The sequence below is a fragment of the Lissotriton vulgaris genome, chromosome 2_1 (assembly GCF_964263255.1).
Source record: "Lissotriton vulgaris chromosome 2_1, aLisVul1.2, whole genome shotgun sequence".
Classification (NCBI taxonomy): Eukaryota; Metazoa; Chordata; class Amphibia; order Caudata; family Salamandridae; genus Lissotriton; species Lissotriton vulgaris.
In genome coordinates this window covers 629,720,692-629,744,194 of record NC_141687.1, presented here as the reverse complement: position 1 = coordinate 629,744,194, position 23,503 = coordinate 629,720,692, and the positions used below count along the sequence as shown (strand labels likewise).

At 46.4% G+C, this 23,503-nt stretch overlaps 1 protein-coding gene across 1 annotated transcript in view; it reads right to left on the bottom strand.

The window, feature by feature from the left end:
* MFSD2A (MFSD2 lysolipid transporter A, lysophospholipid) overlaps positions 1-20,925 on the bottom strand; it is a 102,812-nt gene extending 81,887 nt beyond the window's left edge. Inside the window, exons 1-3 of the mRNA XM_086955775.1 lie at positions 20,463-20,925; positions 14,287-14,412; positions 8,860-8,984 (exon numbers count right to left, since the gene is read on the bottom strand). Coding sequence (XP_086811901.1) covers positions 8,860-8,984; positions 14,287-14,412; positions 20,463-20,546 — 335 coding nt within the window. The 5' untranslated portion in view covers positions 20,547-20,925. The remainder of the gene's footprint in view (positions 1-8,859; positions 8,985-14,286; positions 14,413-20,462) is intronic.
* Positions 20,926-23,503: the final 2,578 nt, after the last annotated feature.

The following is a 23,503-nucleotide window of genomic DNA, read 5'->3' as shown; positions in this document are numbered from 1 at the left end:
TGGCTCTGCAGCACAGAAAGGGAAATATGTATTCTCACACCACAGATTATTGGCCGAGGTTGGGTAACTGGTTCTGCTTTCAGCACCTCAACTATGACTAAGGGTTGCGGATTAATAAAGGCCCAGAAGAAATAAAATTGAGTCTCACTTATCAGGATCCATGCAAGCCATGCCAAGGACCACACCAGGATGCTGGAGAAGCAGGTGCAACTCAGTTGTTGTTTTTTTTTTTTTTTTTAAGATTCTCACAAGTGCTCCAAAAAAATCATCTATTTTAAGGGAGAACTTGTTCATCTAAATGAGCTGAAAAGCGTTGCTCACAAAGGCTTTGGCACTTGTGCCCATCTTGGGAGGACAAGCCCATCTGCACTTGACCAGGAAGTTTCAGGCTTGGACCTTGGTATGGAACAGGGGTAGGCCAAGCTCTATTGCCCCCAACCCCACCATAGCCTAACATGTAAAACAGACTTCACACACAAAATGACACAGGAGCAAAATCAGGGGGATAACCATTGGTCACTGTAAAGATATGGTATACCAAATGCAACCCACAAGCCCTACCCTCAAAATCACAAACACGCACATGGCATGCCTCTGGCACTAAGACTGCTCTCTACGCTTGCAAAATCCTGAATAGATGGAAATTATAGAGCTGGTTGGTGTTCAATCAGTATGCCTGACAGAGTATAATAGCACAGGGATAAGCAGAACTGAAAGAATGGTGTATCAAACTGTTTGGACAGCTTTGGTCAGTATATACACATCTTAGTAGGTAGATTGCCACCAAAAGAACTACTTGGTCCGCCTTTGCAAAGTACTTATGAGGGATGTTTTCCCCAGAGTCAAAAACATTAAAAAAAATGCAGATCATTTTGTGGGAAGTGGCATTTGGTGAAGGTAGGCGTGGATCCTCTCGCACATAAGACAATGCAACGTGCAGATAAATTGTGGTGAGATCACCCGATAATGGAATGACCCTTTTCAACTTGATTTAAGTTGCTTGTAATGCAGTGCTGACACCACAGCATCAACACTAACCAATTGAAACAATTCCACAAAAAAAAATCGAACAGTGTAAAAGAAAGACATTCAGTAATTGAATAAAACAATCTTTTAAACTAGTCGCCCAATCAAATTTTAGTACCTCAAAACTCACATTTAAGAGTGGTGAAAGGCAGGAAGCCCCTTTGAACTTTTTCCAGGCTCAAAATTCCCAACTGCGCCCAGCACCATGTCCTGCATGCTGTGTCCACAGTCCTGCAGACTTTCTGGGCTCAATAATTCACCATCACTATTTTGACAGCCCCCTGATAGCTCCTGGTAGAATATTTTCCACCCCAAACTCCTCCCTCGCCATACCGATCTGGAGTCCTCTGTCCAGTATATAACCCGTTCACCAGCAGGCCCACTCTGATCCACCTTCTCTTTCAGCTTTCCAGACCTTTATCTTTTCCCCCATTCTTATTGTATATCATTGTTTTATCTTATCTGGTTTTAGGACGGGTGGTGAAGATCTATACCCAATGCTTCTAAATTATATGTTAATCTTGATGCACCCTGAAACAGAAAACAGCCTCACCCTTAGAACAAGTACATCGATGATTTGAGAGCCTTATATAAACTCAAAAATTAAATTGAAAAAATTGAGATCTTGCATTCCTACCTCCTGTCACAGAAGAACCTGAACTCTCACACCATACCTTGAAAACATGCTCCTGAGCAATCCCACTGGCCGTTACCCTTAAATTATTTAGAGTGAAACTAGTAGTAGTCTGCACCCTCTTTCATTTATTGTCAAGGACATGCTCAAAACCAAGCTTAAGCAATCCTTGGGTTAAAAGCATAGGGGCTTCATCAAGGCAACCTAGTCTTATGTCTCATCTCATGGCTAGGGGAATGTCATGGCATGGCATTCAGCAACATGAGGAGCACTCCTCCTCAAAACCCTGATGTGTCTGTGCGCACACAAGTCACACCACCTAGAGACCTCAGCTCTAACTCCTCCCAACTCCTCCTTCATATTGTGAGACTAAGATTCCTGCTTCCTGAGGTTACCATGAGGTTTAAAAATATAGCAGGTTAGTACCCTTCCATCCAACAGACAGTCTCATCGATTCTCGCTACCACCAACAGGCTCCAATCATTACCAACTCTTATTCCCCAATTCCTCTCACAGGCTCTGCCCTTCACCCCCACAATTCCATTTCCTACTTTCTCCAGCTCCTTGTATCAGAATCCCCTGCCCCCTCTCTTGCCTCTTCTGCCCCTATACTCTTGTCTTGTAGACCAAGCGCCCAAGGTAGGTTACCTATAAGGAGGTAAGATATCACTTTATTCGAGAGGCTTCTTTTGCATCACTCCCCATCCCCCCCATCCGCCATTTCTCTACCGTTATCTTAACCCCCCCTTCCTGGAGGCTTCACCCCAGTGCCTTTCTGCAGCTTTAGGCCTGCTTTAAGCATGTTACAGGCAAAAAAAAGTATATGTATTTTGAAGGATGAAAGATTGAGTGGACCCGCCGGGGTTCAAACCTATGCCTAGAAGGCCATATACAGATTCCTGGAGTGGGCGCATTTGTCCACCGAGTCAGTCTTGGCTATAAGCAAGTAACAAATAGATTTTGATACAGAACGGAACAGGTCTGAGTATTGTTACAAGAAAGAAATTGCTGAGTTCCTCAACGGAGAGAAAACAAGTACTTTACCAATTTTTAGATAACACTCCGTGTTTTCAACCACTTTCTAGTTAATTTTGGGAGAGCTAGGAACAAAGAAATATTGGGAGGGGATAAAGTGATTTGTCCAGATGGGTGTAATAGTGGCGCCGACATTCTTAGTTTACAACTGGCTTTTTATCTGCCTCAAAGTAAAATGTTATTAAATTCTCTGGGCGCACCCTAGTCTATTGTTTTTGCACGTCTGTGCCCCAAAGGCCTCAAATCACATTTGCGTCAATTCTCCCAATTTAGGCAGTAGATTTCCGCTTTTATAAGCCAAGAAAGGCTTTGTTTTAGTTTTCTCTCACGTAAAATGTTATCCACTTCAGAGCAAGTTAAAAAGGAAATGAAACTGGCAAGTACACAATCATAGACAAAGCAGGCTCAGCCTGCCATGAAAAACAAATCAAACACTGTATAGGGAACTGTACGTCCCCTCTGCACGGGAACAGAAAGAGTCTCAAAATTGGCTGGATTAAATTAAGAACCCTCTATCCCCACTATAACCCTCTGTGGTTTCAAAGAGTAGAGACCTGCCATATCATCAGGCAGCCATTTGAATCTCATTGATGCTGCGAGCTGCCGTCACCTGGCGCAGCCGTTTTCTGGTTTAGATGGCCGAGTAGTGCTTAGTGGTGGTGACCTCTTCTATGTGGTTGTATGTGGACATTGCTCTTCTGGGTGTCTGCACAGCTCACGTTGATCTGTTTTTTGGGGGGGGGTTAAACACTGGATATCTGTGGTGCATGCACTAGATGGTTGTAGATTCTGAGGTTCTCTGTTGGGTAACTGCAGAACTAATAATGAACTTGTGAGAGGCGACAGCATTGAGGAAGAGCTCATGCAGGTGGTTGTAGCGTGGTTGGTGATGCTGGTTGCAGGGTCAGTAGTATTCTTGCATATTGTCACACTGATGTGAAGCTCTTGTGGATAGTTGAAGCATGGGTGGTGAACTCTTGTGAGCAACTGCGGTGAGCTAATGTAGGCGGTTGCATCGTTGCTGATTATAGCAAAGTGCCCTTTTTTGTATGGTCTCCCTCCGTTTATGCTCCAAATGCTGATGGCTAGGACTCGGAGTGCACTGGAGTCTGCTACCCAGACCCCAGACCCCAGAGCCCATGCTCTCTCCTAAAACTATTATGTTCAAGTTAGTAATCCCCAATTGGCAAATACTTTACCCACTTATAAGACCCTAGTGTATGGTACCATGGGTACCCAGGGCATAGGTGGTAAAGGGGGCCCCAGGGCTGCAGCACAGCTTTGTGCCACCCCGAGGGACCCAAGTAAACTACTGACAGCAGGCCTGCCATTGCAGACTGCAGGAACAATATATATTGCTCGTACTCAATTGGGCCCTCACCCTGTGTGGCACAGTCAGTAAACTATTTTCACTGTATGTCAGGTACCGCTAAGGAAGAGTCTCCTAAGCACAGGTGGTAAGGTGCATTATATTAAAGGTGAGGATATACAAGTGCAAGCCTATATGTCCTTATAGTGGCGTTCCTCATTGGAAATGACTAGAAGCGTTAGAGGTCGATAGGATTACATGGTCTGCCACCCAGGTATTCGAGGTTGGCAGCTCCATTATGGTACAGCCGAAATATATAATTTTTGGTATCAAAAATATGCTTTGTCACCAGTGACATGAATCTCGTGTCCACCCCTGATTCAAATCTCTTGTCATGGGTGATGTGGCATGCACATGCACCTAGGTGGCTACATTAGAGATTGTCCAACGGGCTACCCCAACTTCTCTATGCTTTGGCTGCAAGCCTGCACTTCCTGAATTTGCTGCTGCTAAGACAAGAGGATTCTGAGCTCCGGTCAGGCAGTGTGATCACTCCCAGGAGACATGTAAACAAGAACAGGTCCCAACAGGTATTATTTAAAAGACTGTTTCAATAGGAGTATGCCACAAGCATTACTAAGAACAGAACACAAGGAGTCAGAGGATTGAAAAAAGGGGTGGTATTATTCACCAAGGGTAAGGGGTAATACATTTACAGTTAAGACAGCACTGTAAAGATTAGATCTTGTGACAACCAAGTGGCACTTGGTGCAAGGTGCTATATACAGTTTGAAGTGAAAATGAGAAGTGCAAGTGCTTTTAAAAACAGCATAAGTGGCGCATACATGAAATTATGTACATCATTTAAAGCTTCAATTACAGAACAAGTTACAATCACTTGAACAATAGTTTTTGGTAAGAGCTTTAAGTGTGATATGCGTCGTATGATTCACGCTGTGTGGTCGACGGCGTTTCGATCCCCTTGGTTTGGGATCGTCATCAGGACGGGAACCTGTTCCCGCATTTACTGCCGACCAGCCACGCCAGATGAGCGCTTGCCTTCTGTGCTTTTCATTTTTCCAGACGCTGCCCAACTCTGTGAGCATCCCTGGGACGGAACGCGACCAGCAATTGACGCTAGTAACAGCCGTGTGCCGCCAGACTCGCCATCCCAACTGGCAACTCACTGTATCCATCGACAACCCCGTCCTGATGACGATCCCAAACCAAGGGGATCGAAACGCCGTCGACCACACAGCGTGAATCATACGACGCATATCACACTTAAAGCTCTTACCAAAAACTATTGTTCAAGTGATTGTAACTTGTTCTGTAATTGAAGCTTTAAATGATGTACATAATTTCATGTATGCGCCACTTATGCTGTTTTTAAAAGCACTTGCACTTCTCATTTTCACTTCAAACTGTATATAGCACCTTGCACCAAGTGCCACTTGGTTGTCACAAGATCTAATCTTTACAGTGCTGTCTTAACTGTAAATGTATTACCCCTTACCCTTGGTGAATAATACCACCCCTTTTTTCAATCCTCTGACTCCTTGTGTTCTGTTCTTAGTAATGCTTGTGGCATACTCCTATTGAAACAGTCTTTTAAATAATACCTGTTGGGACCTGTTCTTGTTTACATAACGCACCCTTCCCAACGTGGTTTATGGGTTACCTCCTGTGCTTCCTACAACACTCCCAGGAGACAGGCACACAGGCTTGGGCAGCACGGAGGTTACACCTTCCACTTCTCAAGCAGGCTGGTGAAGTGGCACATCAAGCCAGTGAGTTTCAAAGGCTGCACCACCTCCGAAATGCATCAAGGCTGACTACCACTGGAGAAAACCAGGCCTGGGTGGTAAATTCCGTTCCGCTCGCAGAATTTTGGTAATTTCGCGTTCCGCAGAGAACACTAAATTTCCCAAAATTCCCCATTCCGCGACTTCGTGAAATTGTGTGCTTGTTTGCGTTCTCAAATGCTTGTACAAAGCAAAAGTTGGCTACCTGCACCTGTGGTAACGCTCTTGGAACTGCTCGATTGAGACTCGTCCTAGGGTATCTCTTGGTTCCCCCAGACAGAGGGACCACTGTAAAAGCCTGAAGCAGCCTCAGACACCCCTGAACTAGTGTCCCTACTCTCCTACAAACTGCAGGTAATACAACGCTCCGGACTCGAAGAATCGCTAGCCATTGGGCATTCCAAGGATTTGCTCAAATCCAGATGATCTAGTGAAGTGCGGGGGAACTGTAGTCCAGCCTTTCACAAAGTTACAGGCAGCTACCACATTCCCCTGGACCCCCAGACGTCAGAGTTACTTTCTCCTCTACTTACGGCTGCCAAGGCGTGTTGGTTGCTAGTCCAGCAACTGACCCTTTTACTCGACGCTGCATCAAGAGGGAACTCCATCAGACCTTTGATTAGCATCAGCAACCACTCCATTGTTGCGTTTTTGCATCTTTTTCCCAGCAGCATCTTTTTCCCAGCAGCACCGTTACAGAGTTAAAAGCAGCTCTCCTACGGCACCAGTGACAGCCAGAACAACTCTGCACCCGCGCTCCATGGGCCAGGTAAAATTGAACTGACTGTTGTGGCTTGGTGCTGGGACCCGCATCACCCTTGCCCTGCAAGAGTACCACACAAGTTTCACTGTAGTATTCTGCATTGATTTTATATTGCTACAAAAATCTATAACTCCGGTTTGTTGTGCCAATTACTTATCGTCCAGGTTGGTACTCTGAAATGCTGAACACATGTTCCTCTAGTAAAGCCAGACTGCTCTTTGCCACACTACCAGGACTGAGCTAAGAATTTATTCGTGTGAATCCAAGGTCCATCTTTGGGGTTTTGTGATAGTGTTACATGGTGAGGTCTAACAAACACACCCCATAATACTCCACTTTCCTTCACCGATGTTCTTCAAGGTGCTTGCAGAGGGGATAGTGAGCTATTTCATGTGACCCATCAATGAACGTTGGAGGTAAGCTCTTGCAGGTGGTTGCAACATCAGTGGCGAGATCTCACAGGTTGATGCAGAGTCAGCAGTGAGCGCTCACTGGTGGATGCACAGTCTGAGCAATGCTCTCTTTTATAGTGCCAGGGGGGGTCCTAGCTTGAGTGATTAACAGGTGGGTGTTTCATGCATGGTAGTCAGAAAATAAAAATACTCCCACTTACACAAACCTCTATCATACAAAGCATGCAAAGTGAGTAAACCTAAACCTCTTGAGTATTTTCTTCCACTCTTTCATACTCATTCCATCCATCCATCTATTAAGTCATTCATCCCTTCATCTTTCCACCCACCAGTCACCATTCAGCACATTTTTCTAACCAACCATTCACTCATAATATTTTGTATACATACATCCTTTCTCTAATATCAATACATTAATGTATCCAGCCAGCCTTTCACACATTCATCCATTCTTCTACATCTGTCCATTCCTTCATCCACCCTTTCACTTGTTCATCCTTTCACTTTTTACTCTATTTTTTTCAACACTTCAAGCTATTAATCCTTTCACTCATCCATCACTTTCCTGACATTGCACTGGGACTTGTCCTTCTTTCTCAATAAGCCCTGTCGGCTCAAAGACTGGGTAGGCCAGGGACTGTCATACGGAGTAAGTTACATGCTCCTCTCTTGAAAACACCAGGAAAAGCAGGAAATCTGTACCGCAGCATGAGTTCAGACCAATATTGTTGCTACTGTAGAGAAGCGCAACTTGAGGCGCTAGATGTACCAGACAGTTTTATTAATGGACACCCACTGCGGGTAGCTGTGCGCTATATAAGCTCAAATACATTTACATTTAATACAGAGGTACATACAAAACATCCCATCAACGAAGGCTGCCAACCGATATCAAACGGACCAACATTCTATACCCTAGCGACTTTCTAAGAGCAAGGTTCCATATTCTAAATCTCTACAACCTAAAGCGAACACTAAGTGCTGCCTAAATGCTGTAAAACTGCAATACCACAGGCCACCATCTCCAGTGCCCTCAGACTGGGGGAATTCAGTTTTCTCCTCAGCCAGGTGAAATGTCTTAAATCATGATAGAGACACAGTAAAAGAACAGCAGAGATGCTGGCTGAATCCATTACTCTGTGATGTCATTTATGTAGCATTAAGTGATTCATAAAATACATACATACACAAATTCCTTGGGAAGCCAGTTCATCTTACACCATCACACTTGGTAAGAAACCTTTGAACGTAATTTTGCATTGCTTCGTCGAAGACACAACAGGACTTGAGCGGACTGATCCTTACTGAGCAGGTCTTCTCAACTTTAAACTCTGCCAGGCCCATGTTGAGTGGACTGAAGCCAGATGATGGGTCTCATGCTCGAGGCATGCACCCATGTCAGAGGAAGGGCTCCATGCCAAAGACATGGGACCCATGTCACAGGAAGAGAGAGTGCCACAGGCCTGGCATCTAGATCACAGTCAGGAGCCCGAGCCAGAAGCACTGGACCTAAACCACAGGAAAGGCACCCAGAGCACAGGAAAGGGGACCTTGCCACAGACAGAGTTATATGCCACTATAAGGGGCATGGAGTGCATGAGGAAAAGTAGGATAGTAGAAGCAGATTTGCTAGAAGAGAGACAGTAGGACCATAAAAGAGCTAGCCGGGTCAGAGAAAGGGATTTGGGCCAGAGGAAGAGTTCTACACCAGAAAGATGAGTTTGTGCAAGACAAAAGGGAGTCTGTATTAGCGGCTATGCAGGAGGAAGTGAGCTCATGTAAGAGAAAGTGGTGTGCGAAAGAAAGGATATCTGCGACTGAAAAAAAGGGCCACTACTAAAGTAAGACGGTAGGGGAGCACAAAAACAACTTACCAGGGTATTAAGCGCCCAAACGGCGTCCATGATGTTTTACTGATGAAAAAGCCAACAAGGGGATCGGTGATTGCATCCCAGGCACGACCAGTGAACAGGATAATGGAGGCATAGAAGGGGTCCACCTGAAGCAAAGGATGCAGAGAGTTTAGGGCAATGCAGCTCAGAGTTATTCTTCTATACACCCACCCCACTCACTACAGGTGCAAGGACCTCGATACATTAAAAAAAAAAGGGAGACCCCAGTATCACACCCAGTACTGGACAATCACCCCCAGTCAGCCAAGGACTGTGCCCCTCCCAGAGGGTCCATGGAAGCCCTCCAAAGAGGACTAAACTGCCATTCACAACCGGTCACGGTCTCTTCCCCATTACCAAGTACATCTCACACATTTATAGACAAAAATCAAGCACTGCCACCTTAACTGTTTAACTGACTACCAGAACAAGAAAAAAAAGGGATTTAGAAAACGCAGTCTTCCTTCATTAGCCAGGAAGGCATCCTTAGGGTTAAGGAACTCGGTTAAAGCCGGATATTCTAATCGCCCATTGATTTTGCTCTGTGATTTTATGCTCAATTTCACGTATTATGTCAAAATATTATGCCCACAACACTCGGACATCAACATGACACTGTCAGTGCTGTATAAAACCTCAAATAAATAAAGAGTACCACCCATCTATGATTTCCTTTGTACCACTGATCTTGCATAAACCTTCTTGTGGCTGTAAAGAAGAGTCCAAGCCTGGTCTGTCCCCTGTAACTCATCCTCAACCTGACCTCTTCCTCATCACAAATCAACTCAACTCGTATGAATTCCATATTAAACTATACTACTATACTATACTACCCAAATAACTGAACAACATATCCACTACTCAAATTACTTCATTTTTTTTTATTTTTACTATACTAATTGGCAACAGTAATCCTTTATGGGTTCCGGAGTGGTGTGCTACTCACCAGAATAGCGCTTTAACACCCATCAGGGGTAACAAGTGCTATATAAATGCAAATCTTTCTTCCCCTTGTATCCCTCTGCTATCCTTCTCACTCCAAGTAACTGAATAATATTCACCACTGAAATTGCTTCATATTTCACCATATTAATTCACCACTAATCCCTTGTAGGCTTCCTGAACAGCGTGCGTCAACAAGCGCTATATAAATACAAACCCTTGTCCTCCTCTATCCTTCTGCTATCATTCCAAATCCAAATAACTGACTAACCTATCCACCACTTAAAATGTACTTGCATGTTTCACTATACTAATCTTCTATGGGTCGTAGCGTGCTACTCGCCGAAAAAGCGCTTTGACGCCTCGTCAGGGGTAGTAAGCGCTATATAAATGCAATTACAACACAATGAGTGACCCGGACCAAGAGACCGGTGTCAGGAGTGACCCAGCTCCTGTGGTGGCCTCAGGGCACGGAGGAAGGCTCAGCAGACACCTCCTCAGACAGAAAGACCTTTTCCGCGTTTCATTAATAATGTCAGACGTCGTACGCAGGGCGTGGGTAGCAGAAAGGTAATACGCTCCACACTGCAGGCAGCACAGGAGGGACAGAGAGAGACAGACTGAGGCACCACTAGCCGCCACCGGGCGCGCGTGCCAGGAGCTTCAAGGGCCCAGGAAGTGATACCCGTGCGAGTGTCAGCTTGAACAAAAGGAGGGTGAATGAATATCATGCCACCCAGCGTTCCCTGGCCTAAAGGAAGAGCAGAGACCCAGCGTCCCATTGTCTTCCCTCCGAAGGACTATGGCTGGGCAACCTCACAGCCAAGAAATTAAACGTGAAAAAGCTTGGGGTGTGGGAGTGTCTTTCTCAACTCTCCAAAATGGAAAGGGGATGAGATCACCTGACGGTGAGAAATGCACGAGGCTGAAGGGGATTTGGCGGTTACAAGAACGCTAAAACAATTCAGCTCGTTGTTTTGTGCTAAAGGCAACAAGAGGAAAGCTTTAGCACAACTGCTTGCTTACTGCTAAAGAAGCGATTATCGTTGGGGTTTTAACTGAACACACTCATGTGCTGTCCTGTTCTTTAAATCAGGCGTTAGTCAAGACCTTTTGACTACGCTAAAATTATATTCTCACAAGGGCTTTCAGCCAGCTCTCTTCATCTATTGGTCTGTTGTGTCATACACATTTTTTTCCACCAACTACAGTATACATCTTGTGGCAATCCACTTCAGTCATTGGCTACATTCACTGATGGGTCAGGTGCTGCCTTGAGACACCATGAAAGGGCTCACTACCTTGTCAAAAGAAGCAATGTATTGAGAAAAAATAACCAGAAGAGACGTAACATGCCCACCCTTCTATGCATTATACAGAACCAATCGCCCCCTAGCCAAAGGATCCCAAGCTTGCCACTCCACCAACCACCATAGAATTTGAATTTGAATTTGAATTTTAAAATATTTATAGAGCGCTCTTATACCAGAAACGGTTTCATGGCGCTAAATAGCAGAAAGACCAGTGGATGCGGGGAAAAGGGCTATACAGCTACAGATCTGGAGAACAAGAAGGTCTTGAGAAGCTTGCGAAATTCCAGGTAGGAGGATGAAGACCTAAGGGTAAATGGGAGTGAGTTCCAGAAGGAAGGAGCCAGCACTGCAAATCTGACCCCACCAGACTTCTGTTTTCTAAAACGGGGAACTGACAGAAGGGCCAAGTGAGTAGAACGGAGTTCTCGGGAAGGTAGGTAGGGGGAAATGGCTTCGCACAGGAAAGCGGGAGCAGTTCCTGCTCTAGCCTGGTAGGTGATACACCCAAGCTTGAAAAGGGCCCTCTCCCTCACTGGAAGCCAATGAAGAGACTGCAGTAGGGGGGTCGTATGGTTGAACTTGGGGAGTCCGTAAATCAGGCGAGCCGCCTGATTTTGAATCTGTTGGAGCCGACGGAGCAAGTAGGCCGGCGCACCGTTGTAAATGACGTTCCCATAGTCAAGGCGCGAAAGCACCATGGCCATGAGAATAAGCTTGAGTGCAGCAGTTGAGAAGAAACGGGCAACCCTTCGGATAATCCGAAGGGAAAAGAAACAAGCAGACACGACTGCATTGGTCTGCGTATGAAGGGTAAGCATGGGATTGATGAAAATACCCAGGGTTTTAACCTTGGAAACAGGAAGGGGGGGAAGGGCCAAGGGCAGAGGGCCAGAAGGAAGAAGACCAGGGACTGCAACCACCCCCCGTCAGGACCAATTCGGTCTTGTCCGGGTTCAATTTGAGGTGGTTGCAGTTCATCCACCCTTGGATAAAAAGCATAACCTTCTGGAAGTTAGAAGCTGAGGAAGGGGAGGAGGAAAGATTGAAAACAAGTTGGAGGTCGTCGGCGTAATTAAACACCGAGACCTCCATCTGCTGTAAAGTAAAAATAAGGGGTGAGATGTATAAATTAAAAAGCAGAGGGGACAGGGAAGAGCCTTGGGGGACTCCACAGGTCACCCTCCTAAGAGGAGCAGTGAAATTGGCAAGATGGACAGCCTGTTCTCTGTCCGTCAAAAATGAACGGAGCCAAGCATAAGCCGAGCCCCCAATGCCTGCCGCTTCGACACGGGTCAACAAGATGTCATGGTCCACCGTGTCGAACGCGGCGGACAGATCTAACAGGACCAGAGCCTGTGGGCGGCTAGTATCAATACCCTCTCTTAATTGATCCATTACCGACACAACTACCTTCTCGGTAGAGTGCAGCGGGCGGAAGCCCGCCTGGCGGGCGGCAAGGCAGCCTGTGGATTCCACAAAGGAACTCAGGGACCTGGTGATATGAGCTTCTGAGACCTTTGCGAGGTAAGGAAGGAGGGAGATAGGGCGGTAATTGGCAGGCACGGAGGGATCGGTGCCAGGCTTTTTCAAAATAGGGATGATGACTGCTGACTTGTGGGCAGGGGGGACAATACCAGAATTAAGGGAGTGATTAATAAAAGTTAGAGGTGGAGAATAGCAGTTAGAAAAGAGCTCTTTTAGAACAAAAGCCGGACCAATATCCCGAGGGGAGCCTGATTTGATCTGAGCTAAAAGAGGAAGCAAAGAATCTCGGGTGAGGGGGGGAAACTGAGTGAAGGAAGGGGCAGGAGGGGGTGGGGAAGCAGCAGAGAGTACCGTGGGAGGGGGGGGAATGTTGGCCTTAATAAGGGCAATCTTCTCAAAGAAAAAAGAGTTAAGGGAATTACAAAGTGTTTGGGACGGGGGGATTTTAGAGATCGCCCTGTCAGAAGCAGCCAACTCATGAATGGTGTTGAATATCTCCTTGGGTTGGTTTTCAGCTGCCAAGATTCTGTCAGAGAAAAACTCCGTTTTGGCTTTTAATATATCATGTTTGTAGTCTTTTAGTGACAGGCAGTAACTAGCCTTAAGGAGAGGGCAATAGGTACGCCGCCAGGCGCGTTCTGCTCTACGGGTCGCAAGTTTTTTTTCCCTGAGAGCAGGAGTAAACCATCGGTTGGCCGCATGGGCGCGTTTAATAGCCACTTTCTTAAGGGGAACGATGGAATTGCACGCCTTTAGCAGCCAGTTGTTAATGGCTGAAAGTTGGGAGGAAGGGGGTAGATCATTGAGCTCCGGGCTAGTTGCCTCGAGAGAAGAGCAAACCGCCGGGAGGACCGCCTTATCCCACTTTCTAGCCCAGATGTTTTTGGGCAGGGGGGGTTTAGGTGGCCGTCCGAGGTTGGCTGTGAAGGAAATGAGGAAATGGTCTGACCAAGAACAAGGGGAAGTGATTAGAAGATCCATAGGGATGTTAAGGGACCAGATTTGGTCAAGTTGATGACCTTTGGTGTGGGTGGCCGAACTCAGCTGGGGGAGGAAGTTTAGGCTGGTGAGCAGAGCCGTAAACTCCTTAGATCGCATATCTTCAGCTGGGTCATTCGGCCAATAGTTTAAATCTCCCAGCAGAAGGATGGCGGAATTATTTACCACAAGGGTGGCCAGGAGGTCTTCAAGAGCGGGTAGAAAGCCGGGTGTAGACTGGGGCGGGCGGTATATAAGCACACAGGTGATTGGGGTCCCAAAGGAAGTGGAGCGGACTACTAAGCAGTCCACAGCAGGGATCACAGGAGACGGTAGGGTTTGAAAAAGGAAGTCCGTCCGAGTAATCAGGGCCACGCCTCCCCCAGTCTTCCCTCCTGGGCGATCCATCCTAATGGCAGCGTAAGTAGCATAGAGCATCCCACCTCTGCATCGACCCTGCGGCCCCTCCATTCGATACTTGGAAAATCTCACTCCTAAATCCAATACAGAGAAATCACCAAAGTACCCTTCACTTACCAAAAAGCTTGCCTGCCTCCACCTTGCCTCACAGTTTTGGCACTAGACTACCTTTTAGCATGGCCTCATTCAGCTCACGGACTGTAGGACTGCCAGGTCACCTTGTGACCGCCTCACACCATAGATGTCATGATGCAGATCCCAAAAGACTTACCTGTGCTACATCCAGCAGGTAGATTTGAAGGAAGAAACCGAGCGCGCAGCCGGTTATCTGATAGGGTGCTCCTCCAATGGCGTAACATATCTTGCTGCATACAGAGAGCCTCTGGTGCTTCTTGGGCTACAAAAAGAGCAGAAAATATGAGCAATGAAAACCCTGAAGGATGCCAACAGGAACCCACAAGGTACAGCATTAACCATACAAAAGACTGAGGGCCTGGTGCGCAAACTGAACCTTTGAGTAAGTTTACTACTTTTCGATATTCATAAACTGCACTTATGTAGTAACTAGTAAGTGTAGCACTACACATGGCCACTCTGGTACTGCCAACACCCTCCATTAGACAATAATTGAGATAGGGGTTTATGTTAAAACCCCATGGGAAATAATGTTAAATGAAATCATTTAAAATGGTTACAAATATACAATATTATTATATATCATATTTATTTATAAACTATTTAATAGCCTATTTTGAAAAACAGAACATTTATTGTTAAAATATTCTGGATTCAAAATTGATTACTAAATACTTAATACATTAAATTTAACATTATTTCCTATGGGGTTTTATTTTAAGTTCCCATCTCCATTATTTTCTGTGGAGGTGTGTTGCAGTACCAGCAGTTGGCCATATGTAGATCTGGATGTACTACAAAAGTGAAGTTTGTAAATACCGAAAAGTAGTAAACTTACTCAAAAGCGAATTGTGAATCAGGCCCATACGGGTTATACAGGGTCACTGTACATTTCTTTAAGCAACACCTCTGAGATATCAGTGATGATATAGAAAGTGTTCTGATGGTGCAGAGAACCTATATTTGTAATTCAATAAATGAGTTTTGAAATGGTTTATGAATTGCTATTTGGAATGGCATGTTTTGGGCATCACTTCCAAACAGCGATCCTGTACCACATCCATCAATAGTTTGCGATTGTAATTCCATTGCAACCATTGAAAAGTTACCAAATCCTCAGATATGGTGAAAACCCATTCACAAAGGGGAAGCAGTGCCCTTTCTCTATTCACTAAACTTGAATACTACATTTAGAGTTGTTTTGAACACGGGGCTCTAAAATATGCTTTAGCTGTGGCCCCATAAATCCCTATGAGAGCACTGCTGCCACTAAACGGGAACTGAACAGTAAGAGCTTCTGTGCCAGGAAGTATACAGGGGATACTGTTGGAGGTGCACCCTCTTCGGAAGAAACATACAGGATGAACCCCAGATAGGAAGCAGAAGGACTGAATGTATCAAACAAATAGGGGTCAGAGGACTGCAAACATAAAACTTGCTAGACAACCTCACCTCACAGAATCAAAATCCGTCAGAAGCATGTGGATCACGTCTCAGACAAAATGCAGCAAGAAATTCCAAAATATATTGCTTAATGCGGCAAATGTTGTGATAATACTTCATCAATTTGTCCTTGTTACACATATTAACATTGTGAGCAAAGGTTTTATATCATTAGTACGAATTTAGGACACAAATACAGCAATACGCAATAGAAAGGTGCAGTCACCCTTTATGTAAAGCCTATCACTGTGCTGCAACAAGAGTTGCTGAGTTCAGTAACTTTTGATCAGTTTGAGGTATAAACATTTTTTTGTTAAAATCTACAGATTATGAAGCAGTTGATGCGGCCACGTGGCAAATTCATAAACATGCGAAAAATAATGCATATGCAAAACTCTCATAATTCCAGTGTCCATGCCTCAAATAGGCAAGACAGGAAGCAGAGGTGATAGCCTTCCAGAAGGAAAGCAAGCATTATAAAACATGAAGATGGTAGGATGTATACCTAGACAGGAAGCAGGCATCATGAGCCTGCTTCCTGTCGAGCAGAAAGTAAACAGTATGAACCACTATGCCTGAAGCAAATAGGATGCATCCCCAGAGAGGTTCTCCTGCTTGGGATGTGAGCAGATTGAATGAATCCACAGACAAATCAAGCCAAGCAGACAGAACACCAAGCCATGATGCAGATGGAATGAACCCAGATGGGATGCTCCTGGGGCATATCCTAGATAGACTGATTGTGTAAAGCCATATTTTGGAAGCAGACAGAATAAGCCTTCAGACAAAGAGGAGCAAAGCCAACGAGGAGGAGAATGAATAAGTCCCCACCCTGAAAGTAGAAAGATCCCCGGGGGCATAACCCAGATAGGACATGTCTTACACAAGATGCAGACAGGGTGTGTCACAGGAAAGCTGCAGACGGAATATATCCCAGTCAGGGTGCAGATGGGGTGTATCCCAGGCAGGGAGAATCCCACATGGGACGTATCACAGACGGGCTGCACATAGTATATATATATGCCAATCAAGAATTATCAGATAATGGATATGTCCCAGATTTCGGATGCAGCCTAAAGGGGGCATAGCCAACACATTGTGTAGAGAGGACATCTCCAAGGGGGAGCAGAAGGATATTACAGATGGCATGTATGTCAAATGATATGCAAGTGCAAGACATAATCCCAGACAGGAGACAGATTCGATGTAACCCAGAGGAGACACCGATGGGAGGTAGATGGGTTGAATTCCATACGAAAGAAATTCTAGACCAGACCACAAAAAGGGCCAGTTTCAGATGGGCCCACAAATAAGAATAATCCCAGATGGGAAAAAAGTGGAAGGGGTGAATTTCAGACATGACAAGGAAATGACGGATCCCAGGTGGGTCAGACGCTTAAGGGGCTGAACCCCAGTGGGGAGGCTTAAGAGGCCCAAATCCCAGTGACAATGAAGCGGGAGCCCACAGAGGGGAAGAATCCCAGATAAGAAGCAGATAGAAGGACGCCCGCCTCCGAGATAGAAAGGCAAGATAAAACCTTACACAGGAGTAGACGGATTGAACCCCAGATAAAGTAGATTGGATGAAATACAGAAATCCTAGACAGGAAATAGATAGAATACTTTCCGAACTAAAGTTAACATTCCTATCTAGGTTACCAAGGATACAACATTCCAGTAGCACTGCTTCTTCTATGCTAGATTTACACGATATGATAATATCACAGACATACCTATCGAAACACAGACTCCTGTCTGAGCACCTTCGGACTGTTAATCTTTCCTTTCGTTGACCCTGTGAACTGCCCCCCTACATTTTGCCTGGTTTAGTTCTACAGACATACCACACAACCATCCGTAGGTACAACTTCATTATATATGCGGGTGCTTATTACCGTGTTGCCGATCAGTGAATCTAATTTGACTAAGCAATAAAATCACAGTGGTCAATAAACGGAGAGCCCAAAACTTGGGCATGGCAGCCTGTGGTCACCTGGGAGCGAAGTCAGGCGATAAACGGTATAACCAGTCGTACAGGAAGCAGAGAGGAGCACCGAGGGGGGGGGGGGGGCGATCAGTCGGGCTGGAGGTTAACAGTAGCGCCAGAGATTTAAAGGGGGCGTGGCAAACAATGTCGCACATCTGAGTGCTTCTTATGTGACAACTGTGGCTTGACCCGTGTCTGTGGTGCAGAAACTACAATCGCTCTGCACTCCACGCCTCAAGATAATATCCCACTGCTCTATTGCGTTTACTCCAGTTGTTACAAAAGCCCGTTCACGGCACTCTAAAGTTGTTCCTCGCAGTGGTTTGCGAGCGCACATCTGGAGATGCTTTGTACAGCACTCTGAAACTGCTCAGTGACGTGTGTGCTGCGCTTGCTATTAGACCTCCGCTGTGTCAGACTCAAACAACTATTATTTCGAGTATGCTAATGTTATTCCTCTCACCGACTCAGGGCAATGACTTCTTCTGTTATTACAGTGGTGTCCACATGCTCTGTAACTATCACCGCACGCTTCGACGCCCTTGTTATTTCACAGCCACACTCCATGTGGTGTGCTATAGAAAACATACATACAAATAAAACGGGGGGTGTAGAATGGGTTTGCGCTACAGAAAACAATATAAATAGATTAGCCTGCCACACCCCTGTAACGCCAGCTGGACCTGCCACCCCTCCTCCCTCTATGTTAAATATACATATTAGCCCACCCCTTCCAGGGGCCGGCCCGCAGCGTGCAGCCAGACATGCCTTAGCGGTGAGGTGTGCAGAGTCGGAGGCACGCAGACCCTAGACCATGATATAAATACAGGCAGCGGGGAGGAGACAGACAGGCTCAACGTGTCGCTCCCTGACAGCTCCCTCCCAGGCATAGCCCAGAGCGCACACACCCACCCGCACAACACACGCCCTCGTGCGCCTCACTCATGCACCGGGGATTCTAAGCGCACTAGCAGCGAATGTACAAATATAGGCAAGCTGTGTGCGTGGGGGGGGGGGGGGTCAGATTTGTATTTTTTTTTACGAAAACGTAATTTAGTGCTCGCACTGAACAGAATGGTATTGTAATGGCAGAAAGCTAGCATGGGTGGACAAGACATGTTGCTGACATCAAATGTATTACCCACGTCTTCTTAGGAAGCACCAAAGCGTGAAGATGGGTAAGGAGAGAAGGGGAATGGGGACAAGAAAAGAGGCGACGAGGCGACGAGCAAGAGTTTCACATTAAGGAAAGGCTGTTTGGGCGAAATAATGTATTTAAAATCACACACATACAGAAAATACACGTTTACTAAAAGGGGTCAGCGGGGATGTCTCCAAAAAAGGCGGGCCGTGAAAAGTTCTCGCAGGGCGGGGGAGCCGGACTGGAAACCAGAAGTAACCCAGGGGGGAAATTCAAACCAGCCTCGGCGCCGGCCTCTCTTATCGCTCTTTCCCCCGCTGTGTCTGCCGGAGAAAGTGTCAAAAAGGCGACAACAAAGGAACCATTCCCTAAAAGCGGATTCCATAAACTCGAGCCCACTGGGGAAATTCCCGGTGAGAAAAAACGTGCAGTCGAGGCCTGGGGAGGGGCTTCAATGAGCGGAAGCAGCGGCTTCTAACGTCGAGTCATTACTAACAGGTCCTAACGCGGCCCCTTTACGGAAGTTAACTTTGTGAAAATGAATGAACTTGAAGTTGCAATCACGTGGCTGCAATGACAGGACCTCTGAATGTAACTTTCACTAAGAAAGAGCAAATGACGTAACCCTCAGAGGCATCAATGCAAACTGAGCAGAGGAAATACTTGACCCCCTAAGTCAGGGTGCAGTAAAGTTTTAAGGCAGGGGCAAAATGAACCATTGCCCAGCCCACCCGCCTGGCTGCGGAAGGAGGCTAATGAAACGAGTAGCCATTCTCTCCCTTTGTCCTTTCGCTTTCACCCCCCTCCTTTGCTTCTTTCTCCAGCTCCTTATCCCCACCTCTCTCGACCTCGCCCCTACTCACTACACTATTTTACTACTCCACTCAACCTCTTTGACTACCAATGTAGTCTGTAACTCCATGAAACGTACTGTCACCTCCTCCTGTTTTCTGTGCCCCTCTCTTCAACTCTCCCCTCGCTTTTGACCTCTGCTTCGTCCCTACCAACAGTCCTTAAGATGACATCGGCAGAGTGCGCACTGCAAGCATGCTGTGGAGTTAGGAGGACACAGGGTGCAATCCTCAGAGAAGCCCCACACAGGACACACCATCACCCTCAGTCATGAAGCTGGCACACTTCAGTCCGTTCAACATTGCGGACCACTTGGACAACCCAGTCTTTAACAGCCAAACCACACATGACATTCCAATAAGTGCATGGAAGGCAAGCCTAGAAGGTACTTCCATGCACCAGGGGCACATGGTTTTTCCTGTACACCCCACTGTTGCAATGTGTGCTACTGCAAACGGATCGAGAGTCGAAGCATAACTACCACTCCCAGAATGCGTTATTTTGGTGAACTAACCCATAGGGATGAAGCACGGTATATTTGCTGACCTCATGAGAAAGCAGCAAGTAATTAGAATTATTGCGCTACAAAAATCACAACAGGAGTAAAACTGTGCAGCAGCAAAATACCACCCCAAAAGAGGCTCCCCAATCATCAGTGCCCGGCCCAGCCATCATCACCGGGATGAGATAAGGCCAGTGCTCAGGCGCCAGGAGCAGCAAGGTGTCCAGAGGGGCGGGCAGGTGGACAATGGCATGCCCGCTGGGTGCCGATGAGTACTCTGGGCGGACCCCGTGGCAATCCTGCACACCTGAGGAGTGAAGGGGCCTTCCATCGGTATCTGGGTCCCCAACACCCTCCACCCCTGCTCCCTCTAAACGCGATCCTTACCTCTCGGACCTGGGCCTCCTCCCGCAGCGCAGGCTTCAAAAGCTCCACCGAAGAAACGCTGTCCGCCCCCTCTCCGCGGGCCATGCCGGCGCACTCTGCAGCTGGTTCCGAGGGGCCTGGCTCTCACCGCCGGGGGCTGTCGCGATGGCTCACTGCGCCTCACTCAGGGAGTCCGCGTGATTCACTGCGAGGATGTCCGGCGTTCTCTCGGGGTTGGCTTCCAGCTCACTGAGGAGTCCAATGCGCCTACCTCTGAAGGTCTCGATGGCTCACCACAGTGTGTGCGCGCCTCAGTGACAGGGGCCAGCTAGCTACTCAATGTGAGGGGTCCTGGCAGCACGCAGGTTGGGGTCCCTATATCTCCGCTGGGCATACGGTATTGCTCCGGACACTCTCCGTAGCTCGGGTCCTGCTGCTTCCCTTCTGCTCCCAAGGTCTGAGCCGGTATCTTTCTTAGAGAATTGAATTAGGCCCCGCCCCCTAACCCGCCTCTAAAAAAAAGCGGGTCCACGCTGCCTCTCACTCACCCCATACACACGTCAGCAGCGGCAGCTGAGAAAGGAATGAGATTCACAGCCAATGAACGCCCGAGCAGGGCACACCCCCGCCACTCCCATCCCAACGCCATTCATCAGCTCTTGGCGCATCACTCATTCCACACATTCGAAGCACTTAAGCCCCACATACATTATAATGCACACACACTCAATTACATATTCCACACACTCCCGGCGAAAAATCAAATATCACACACCAACCACCACACTGACCCCCCCCCCCCCCCACAACTGCACGCATACTTAAAACAAGGCAAACATTTCACGCATACCTATAATTATCACACACCGCATAATGCACGCTTCACATTCCGCGCACACACCTCGCAAGGGCTACACCTTCCACACACGCCTCGCAAGGGGCATGGAACGTGAACCAATCACACACACACACACACTCATCAATCTCACATTATTATGACTGGCGCACTGTCTCACTCATTCGTTCACATATCACAAACAATGATTAAACCACCACACCATACCAAGCACCAAATGCACAGCACACAATCTACCGTACAACGCACATTACCACACCCATCATAAACAATGGTCACATCCGCACACAATGCACAACCTCACAGACAACACACAAACTTCTCGTTACACACAGAACCTCGCAGCACCCACAATGCATACATGCACTGCCCATCACAAAGCACAAACACACATCACACAATACTCAGAAATCACACGCCTCGTAAAGAGAAACAAATACTTACTACTTACACAGCTCAATCTGCACCTAACTATAATCAGCATTACACGTACCACACGCAACACACTACTTACACACCTCATCTCCTATACTGTTTTGCCAACGAGATCTTGGGGACATTCAGGAAGCTTCCCTGGGATGCATTCCGCCCATTGCTTACCATTGGCTTAGTGGTTTGTAAGTCACATTTGCTTGCTTTTAATTTGCTGGCTTTATTTGTTTTAGGTTATACAGCCTGTGTTTGCCCCTTTTGTGGCCCATGCTTTATTTACTGTATCATTTAATCAGTGTTCAATTTCTGTGAACATGCCTTTCAATCTTGCTCTTATCTTGTCACATTTGCTGTGCATTCAAAGACAGAGATCACATGATAGCCTTTGTCTTCCATGCGGCTTGGTGTTTACTTTTCTTTTGTTGACTTCAAAGTGAGAGGATTTACGTGACAGTCATACAGACTACTGAGGGCGTGCTGATGTTATTTTTTTCTAGCTCACAACAAATTTAAATGTCTGTAAACAAACTGTGCAGATATTTCAGGATATATCAGAATCAGGAAAGTACAAATGAAGCATGTTTTTAGTTATTCTGTAGTGTGGTGGAAATTAATATTTTAATACGATCAACACAAATCAATACACTAGGTAAAGACATTTCTACACATTATCGTTTGTGCTCTGTATACTTTTACAAGTGAAACAGTATGTCTGTGCAAAAGTAATGGCTATTTCAATTGAAGATCACCACCCCCAGCCACGTCGACCCCCTGCTCTCCTGGACCCACGTCAACGACGAAAACACCATCAAAATCATGAACACCATCCACTCCAGTTCTCTATCTGATCCCTGCCCGTACCACATCTTCAACAACGCAAGCTCCATCATCGCACCCCATCTCCGCAAGATCATCAACAGCTCCATTGAGACCGCGACCTTCCTGGAGAGCTGGAAGCACATCGAGATCAACGCCCTACTCAAGAAACCCAAAGCTGAACACAAGGACCTCAAGAACTTCCGGCCCATCTCCACCCACTCCACAAGTCATTATTTTAAAATTGTATTAAATACAGTATATCAGAGGGTTCTGCAGATTGAGCAAAGAGATTCAGGGGTAGATTTACTAACTCTCCACGCAGCCCAGCAACCAAAGTTGCACTGTGTTGTGTAAAAGGCAGAGAGCAGAATAGCAGCACATCTAATAAAATATGGCAAACTGTGCCATACCTACTTAGAAATGGTGCTGTTTTCTTCTCTCACTGCGCCGGCACACTTTAGGCAGTGGTGCAAGGGTGCATCTGTTTTGGAGGTATAGGGTTTGAACCGAAATGATACCCCACCAGTACAAAATACCATGCTTAGACATAGTTCAACAGTTTCCTCAGTTTGTAAGAGTGCTGCATAATCCAGCTTTCATGCAGAGTGGCAACATTTGGAGAAATTAAAACCTTTCTCCAAGTCCAAGCCAGCCATAAAGGTGTGTTATTTTTCTGTGCAAAGCCCTGTCTATAAATGTTAGTACATAGGGCATTGCATTAAAAAAAACCATGGCTGGGTTAATTAGAATGGTCACGTACCACCAATGGTACACTGCCTTGATGCAAAGCAGCGCTACTTTGTGTTACTTTAGGGCTACTTTCCAGCTCAAATAAACTTTGGCACTGGAAAAAACACCACAAATCAATGGCTTGCACAGGTTTGCGCCACTTTTGTGAAGCCAATCCGGCACAAATTGTTAGTAAATCTGACCCACGTGTTTAGGATAAAAAAAC